Source organism: Elephantulus edwardii, unplaced genomic scaffold (assembly GCF_000299155.1).
Source record: "Elephantulus edwardii isolate Elephantulus edwardi_28Jun2011 unplaced genomic scaffold, EleEdw1.0 scaffold00103, whole genome shotgun sequence".
NCBI classification, from domain to species: Eukaryota; Metazoa; Chordata; class Mammalia; order Macroscelidea; family Macroscelididae; genus Elephantulus; species Elephantulus edwardii.
This window is the reverse complement of record NW_006399853.1, coordinates 6748450-6756426: the sequence shown is the minus strand read 5'-3', so window position 1 is coordinate 6756426 and position 7977 is coordinate 6748450. Positions and strand designations below refer to the sequence as shown.

General features: G+C 36.3%; 1 protein-coding gene across 1 annotated transcript in view; it reads right to left on the bottom strand.

Annotated features, from left to right (window-relative positions):
* Positions 1-7977, bottom strand: part of DCC (deleted in colorectal carcinoma) — a 1276184-nt gene that overhangs the window by 200916 nt on the left and 1067291 nt on the right. Inside the window, exon 15 of the mRNA XM_006891717.1 lies at positions 2710-2904. Within this exon, the coding sequence (XP_006891779.1) occupies positions 2710-2904 (195 nt within the window). The remainder of the gene's footprint in view (positions 1-2709; positions 2905-7977) is intronic.

The window sequence follows — 7977 nt, the reverse complement described above, 5'->3', positions numbered from 1 at the left end:
GAGTCGTCTACGACTCGACGGCATTAAACAACAACAACAACAGCCTAAAATAAGCCAGGATATAGGAAATCATGTCCTATGATGTTTCAGGATACAGAAAATGACATCGTATGATGTTTCAGGATGCAGGAAATGTCATCTTATGTTTACAAGTGGAAACAAATGTTAAAACAAAAAAAAGTACATTTGAAATAGTACAGAGTATGACACCGGCACAGATAAGATGATGCTAAATGCATAATCACGAAAGATTAACTATTTGAGTTCATCCTTTATATTTGTCAAAATGTAAATTGCACTCAGAGGTTCAAAGGGGAGAAAAACAATAGAATTTATAAATACATACTTGGTTATCTCTTTTCAAATAAGATTTCAATGTAAAATCATGACTAGTAAGTTCCTATTTCCATTTTTTGAGTTTTTCTAGCTCTCAAACACATATCTCAGGAAGGGTATTCCCTGTCCTCCACTCCGTCCCCGCCCCCCCGCCCTTTAGTGTTAAGCATTTGAGGAGATTTGCAATGTTAATCTCCCAAACTCCTAAACAGGGCTTGAAGAAACTCCTGGAGAGTTTCTTTGTAATAAAGAACATCATTATCAAAGGGCTTGGTGAAACAGTGCAGCTAATTTGCCTTCATAACTTCATTCTGAGTTTGCACCAGGCTCCCTTGCTGAGAAACTTCTGCACAATTCTCCTCCCTTGGTCTTGCCCAGGGCATCAAGACGAACTGTCAGAGAGGGTATGTACTGAATAATGGATACGCCAGAGTCCCCTGATGGAACGTGGGCAGCTATAAAATATTTGTGATCACTTTTACAGTCAACCTCAGGGACAAGTAGAGAGAATATTATTTTAAACGCCAGGCTAACTACAATTGTGGAGATTTTCTGCATGCCTTTCTCTCATTAGTATTTAAAGCAATTATGGAAAGAATGGATCAGTCTACTATTCTGCCTGCACTAAGAAGATCATGTCTCACAACTGTATTTTAGGTATTGAAATTTAAATGAGTGTTCTCTTAAAAAAAGAAGAAGAAAATTCTGTTCGTAAAAGATACGCCAAGCAAATAAGAGCTCTTTACTCAAGCTGTAGTTCCAGTGTGGTCAATGTACTTCATTGCAAATCAGAAAGAACTAAATCAACAGGTAAAAGCAAATTACCTTTTACTCTGAAATGATTTTTTAAATTTATAATAATCCTAGTAGATGGCACGTATTTTATTTCCCAGCTCTGGTGGCCTAGTGGTAAGAAGGTGAGCTGCAATCCCAAAGTCACACAGTTTAAATCTACCAGCTGCTCTGTCAGAGAAAGATGGGCAATCTCCTCCCTCACAATTGGCCTCTGAAAACTCACTGGAGGGTCAGCTGTGGGGTGGTTTTGATTTGACCATACACAACACCAACAACCACCACCATGATATAGCTGCATGTAGCACTGAGGTAAATCAAACATACATGAATACTTGCACATTTACATGTACTAGCTCTCTGGGATGAACACAATTTCCATCATTTCAGATACATAACAACTGAAGTTCTGTCTTCACTAGGACATGACTGGGGTGAGCCCACTTGGATTGAAGCACACGCTAGGATATGCATAGAGTCATTGCATAATTGGCTGGCTGGAAAATTTATTTTTTCTTCTTATTTTAAAGTCAATACAATTGCATAATGACCAAAACCTTATTTATGAGTGCCAAGGGAAATAGAAGATAATGTTAACAGTTAAAGGGGAAAAATGACAGAATATCTTCCTAGGGGGTTAGGGGGGGAAAAAGTTTAAATGCATTAGCTTTCATTTTGCCAGTTTAATAGTTTCCACTCTCACTGGGGAAAAACATACAATAAATTTTGTTGCTGTTGTTTAAAGCAATAATCAAAGGCACATACCAGGATACACACCACTCCAATCTTCCTTTTTTTTTTTTTTTATTCAATGCCTCATATCTAAAACCCAAAGTAGAAAGAGGAACATACACAAAGACACATGTGCACACACACATAACGACAAATGCAGAGTTAGAGACTCAGTAGTTAAGTTCTGAAGACTAGTTTGATGTTACTAGGTACTGCTGAGTCAGCACTGACGCCTAGCTGGTCCTCCAGTGGAATTTCAGAGGCAGTAAATCACATGTGAGGAGATTGCCTGTCTTTCTCCTGCAGAAAAGCTGGTGGGTTTGAACCACAGTTTTTAAAACATGGAGCAAAACTCCTTACCACTAAGCCACCAGAGCTCCCTGAGAATGAGATAGGTGAAAACTGACGTGACGCAGGAATGAACGATGACAACATCAGATGACACAACAGGGAACTATGTTATTCTATAACTCCCAGATTAAGTCATTATATAATTGACAAACACCCTGACAAAATACATTTCACAACTTGTCAATCTCTGAGCATAATGACCCAGCCAAGTTAACACATAATCTTAATCATCACAGCCAGCATTACTTCTGCCTCCCACTTTAGCATTTGTTACTACAAACATCAATAATTAATACATGAAATAATCCATTTTTTACTATTACTGTAAAGGTCAAATGTCAGATAAAATGGTTGGTAAATGAGAAATAGATGTATATGATATTTAATAATAAATAGAGGTAAAGTTTGGAATTATGAAGTACAATGTTTTAAGAAAAGAGAACTTTAAACATAACTTTTATTTCCTATAACAGAATTAAGAAAATTCCAGTTACTCACCTAACCTCTCAATGGAATAATATCGCTGCTTACTGTCCACACGTACTGTCTCCGCATAAGGGCTGCCCACTCCGTAACCAATGATGTAGCCTCGAACAACAATGTTTGGGTTCAGGGGAGGAGTCCAGCTCATAATAATGCAGTTGGTCTGGGGCCTCACATGAAGGGAGCTTGGCTGGTCAGGAACTTGAGACTCTAGGGATAAAAAAAGGAAAAAGAAAAGAGGCAAATTAAGTATGTCCCCTAATAGACTGTGTAGTACAGCAACATTTCCCTTTTAAATAATTCTTATCATATTCCATGGATACTCAACTGAGATATCAGTTATTTCCTAAATACCTCATTTCAGTAGATGATGCATCTTCCAAGCATGAGTTTATTTCATCATCTCTTCAGCACAAAGGATACTGAATTGCTTCTAAGCTATTGCTTTTGCGTTCCATCAGTTCAAAGCTGACCCACAGCTGACCTTCCAATGAGTTTCCTGAGGCAGTTAATAGCATGGGAGGAGATCGCCAGTCCTTCTCTGTGAAACTGTCTCCATGGGCATTGTTAAATCCTACATCTTTCTATAATTATTTCTTTCCATGCTTTAGTACTTTTTCATCTTTCCCACATATTTCTTAATGTCTTGAGTCCGTTTCAACTCATTGCAACTGCCCATCAGGTTTCCACAAATTGTAACTGGAGTCTCCCTGGTTTTCTGTTGCAGAGCTTCTGAGGTTTTCCAACCAAAGACGCATGACCTTAGAATTAGTAACTCAACTCCTTACAGATTAAGCAAATAGTGCACCCTTATATTTATTGTTGTTGTTGGGTGTCACTGAATTGCGTATGACTCCAAATGACCCTATGAACAACAGAACTGAACCATGACCTTTCCTGTGCCATCCTCACAATCTGACACACTGGAGCCCATTGCTACAGTCACTGTGTCAATCCATCTGTTTGAGGGTCTTCCTCTTTTTTCTCGACTATCCACCTTTCTAAGCATGACAGCCCTCTTCAAAGAACAGCCACTCCTAGCAACATGTTCGAAGCAAGTGAGATGAAGCTCTGTTATTTTTTGCCTCCAAGGAGCACTCTGACTGCACTTGCTCCAAGACATAGCTGTTCTTTTGACAGTCCATGGGCTATTCAGTACTCTTCTCCAACATCACACTCAAAGTCATTAATTCCTCTATTATCTTTATTCCTTGCTAGCTCTCAAATGCATAGCAAGTACTTGAAAAGACCATGGTCTGAATCAGGTGCACTTTAGTCCTCAAACTGACATCACTGCTCCTCAATAATTTGGAGAAGTCACTAACAATGGATGCTCCCAGTGCAATATATCTCCTGATATCTTGACTGCTGGTACCAAGGCTGTTGATTGTGGACTCAAGTTAAGAAGAGGTTGTTTCTGTTTTCTTTCCATCTATCATGTTGCCTATTGGTCCAGTGGCAAGAATATTTCTTTTTTGGTATTGTTAATGAAAGGTAACATAAATACAGATGTAAGACTAATATAATACTGAATGAAATGTAAAAAAAAATGATCTTGCTTATTTCCAGACAAAAATAAATGCTAGCAAGGTTGTGGAGAGATGTGAACTCTTCTTCACTGATGGTGGAAATGTAAAATGCTACTGTCACTATGGAAGGCAGTCTGGCACTTTCTCCAAAAGTTGGAAATATAAATATTATTTGACCCAGCCATCCTGCTACTGAGAATATACCCTAAAGAAACCAGAGCTATGACTCATACAGATATAAAACAAACATATTTATTGCTGCATTATTCACAATGAAAAAGAGAAGGAGACAACCCAAATACTCATCAACAAATTAATTGATAGATAAACTATGGTATGGTCACACAATGGCATATTACACAGCATTGAAAAACAATTAACTCATGAAACATTACAAAATGTGGGAGAGCCAGGAGAACAATATGCTGAATGAACTACCTCAGTCACAAAAGGGCAAAGACTGTATAATACTGCTGTTAAAAATAGGACAGACATGGGGGTTGGGGAGAGAATGGGAAAAGATGGATAGATAATGAACACTGCATCAGATCAGATGAAGGGAAGAGCTGTCTGAAAGGAATAAATGATTAGGCACTATATGTATGATAACAGTCTGGAATAAGGGGTGAACTGTGGGGAGGGCTGAGAAGGAGAGGGAGGAAGAAAAGGTGCAACAATAAAAATAAATAATAATAAAACATGTTTTGTGTTAAAAACAATTTCTTGCTCAAATATTATTTACTCAAACTAGAAAGAAAATGAAATGTAGCAATTCTAAATAATAATACAATAATAAACAACTGTGGAAACAGTTCTTTTGTTTGTTTTTTATTAGTATTAAATTTTATTAATTTTCATGAACATTTACAGAGATTTTGGGTTTTCATTCATTCATGGAAACAGTTCTAAGTAAAGATTTTCACAACATAGTTAGGATGGTGACTCACCTATGGTTTAGGATGGTTTACAGCAATTGTGAAAAGTACATATATTATGGAAAAGAGATTGTAGATTAAAAACATATAGAATTTAGTGCTGTGAAAATGTGATCTAATTGCAAGCTCTTCATTTAACAGATGCCTGAAATCATACAATTATCTAACGTCTCTAAATTACCCTTCTAATTGAGTTGGCATTTTAAAGTTTATTAAAAAGTTAGAATTTGAGTTATAGAAGGAAAAAAGTTCAGATTTGTACTAATATTTACTGTTAGGCCTTCCTTCTCAAAATTCTACTTCTCTTACTTGTAGAATGAGGAATAAGTATTGAGAAGCTTTAGTGAGATAATGAATAATGGTATACTCATTAACCATAGTGCATGTATTCTCAAATTATCACATTCATTATGATGAGAAAGCACATAAATAACACTATGACATAATACTTTTTAAAGAAAGTTGTTGATTATTAATAATAAATTGATATCCTATCATTATAGCATTATTTCTACCCTTATTAACATATCTTTAAAAGAATGATCTTTTCTCTGATTATTCCATTAGCAATTAGAAAATATTCTAAATATTTATAGAATACCTATTACTTTTGGGAAACCTGCTATATTCAGGATATAGTGGAAAACTAGTACAGCAGACATGAAATTAGCACTCTTGAAATTTATAGTCTAATGGGAAAGATAATCAAATTTCTGTTATTGTTTTGAAGTAGCATTGAGTTGACTACAACTCACAGTTGTAGGAATCTTCCTATCCTTTCCTATCCTTACCACCTCTGACATGCTTGAGTCCACTATTAGAGTGAATGTGCTCTAGGTGTGTTATTAGAGGGCCAGTCCTAGGAAAAGACACCAGGTGTGAGCCCACTGTTTTATATTCCTTGGACATGTCATCTGAAAGGGTCATGTATAGAAAGGTCAGTGAAAGGGAGAACAGTCCTCCGACTGAAACAATAAAAAGTGAGTGCAAAAGAGTATGATGAATTCTTTTATAGTTTAAGATAGAGACATGAAGTTTATTCGTTGGGAAACAGGTACGTTTTCTGAAAGAGAAGGGTATAGGAGAGAATCGAAGCTTTAATAATTAGTTATACGCTTGGCTCACTGTTGAACAATTACGAATTACTCAAAAAGAATTAGTGACCTGAACCTTGTTAAAAGCATTTTTATCCCAAGAAAAAAATATCTGAGGGCAACACAGGGAAAATTATACAAGGGATTTTGAAGACCAAATGTAATCTTTCAAACATTTTTTTCTCCTTTATTTAACAGCAAAAGCTGAAGCAAGCCCATCACCAACCTTATTCATGTTCAATGTGCATACTTTTAGCCTTTTAGCTCAAATAATAGATGTAAGTATGTCTTTTTAGGAAGGGTTTAAAATAGCTACCAGATCAACAGATTTTTCTAAAGATGCTGTATTCTAAAGATGCTACTTTAACATCATTTTTCTAAAGATGTTGTTTTCTAAAAATGTCCCTTTGTGAGCAAAACCAGCACAAGCTATTTTATGCCTTGAAGAAGCCTATCACGCATTATACAAAGACATCCTAATACCAATAACAACAACAGAAGGACTTTAAAATATGGATGCAAATCTTAACATCAGAAGTATGTTACAAACTACAAACCCTTAGTAAAATTAGTAAGGAAGATGAAAGAGAGTGGCCCGTGTTTTCCAATCTTAGTACCACAGAAATTTCATCAGAATCATTGACATGTAATGGTCTGTATATGAACTCTGCTTAGTACATTTGAAGTTTTTGCAGTAACAACTGAAAAATAAATATAACCCTCCTGGCTCTAGAAGTAAATAAAAGAAACCGCATACTGTCTAGATTTTATAAATTTACAAGTTTTTACAAAAACAATATGCTCATTTAAAGCTGAATGGCAAAGCTTAGCATATTTTAAAAGAAATAGAAACACTAAGTATTTACTGAACATTAACTTTTATCCACTTTTTTCAGCAAATCACAATGCAGTTAGTTTCTCTACAATTTGGTTAAGTTGGTAGAAACAGAATAACATCCACTGGGGCCTTATGAGTAATATGGAAAAGAGTATACAATTAGACTCCCGAGGAAAAGGAACTATTAGTACACAAAGCCGACCTTAATCCTACTGTGCTTAAAAATAGCTTCAGTACTAAATCTAAACAATTGTAACATTTAAAAAAGTATGTATTAATTCATAAGAACACATTTCAACATCTAATCGGGAGCCCTTGTTGCGTATTTCATAGAGTGGCACTGTTAATCCACAGACATTATCTCTCCAACAATTCAAACTCATCAGCGGCTCCATGGGAGAGAAAATGGACAGTTTCCCCTTCATGTAGTTTTTATAGTCTCCAACGGCCCACTGGAGGGTCAGTTATTGCTCAGTTCTGACTTCAAGGCAATTAGTTTGAAAAATTTTAGTTAGCATCGAATTAGTGTCACTGAGCTTGAAAGAAGGATGCCTTAGATGTATGTAACTTACAACTAATGAGTTGATTATGACTTCTGGTAGCCTCGCCCACAGGGAGCTGCCCTGACAACTCAAAGCAGCAGCTTTCCTGAAGTTCAAACTCATCAGAGCCTCCAAAGGAGAAAAATGGGCAATATCCTCCCATAAACCCAGTGGAGGGTCAGTTAAGAGTCAGTTTAGCTTCAAAACTGGATGAAATATGTTTACGACATTGAGGTCTATGGGGGAGAGAATAGTTTAAAAGTATTATATTTTAGGACATTATGTTTATCGTAGAAATACGCAATGAGGGTTGCAGAGTGGATTATATTTGGGGTTGGGGGTGGG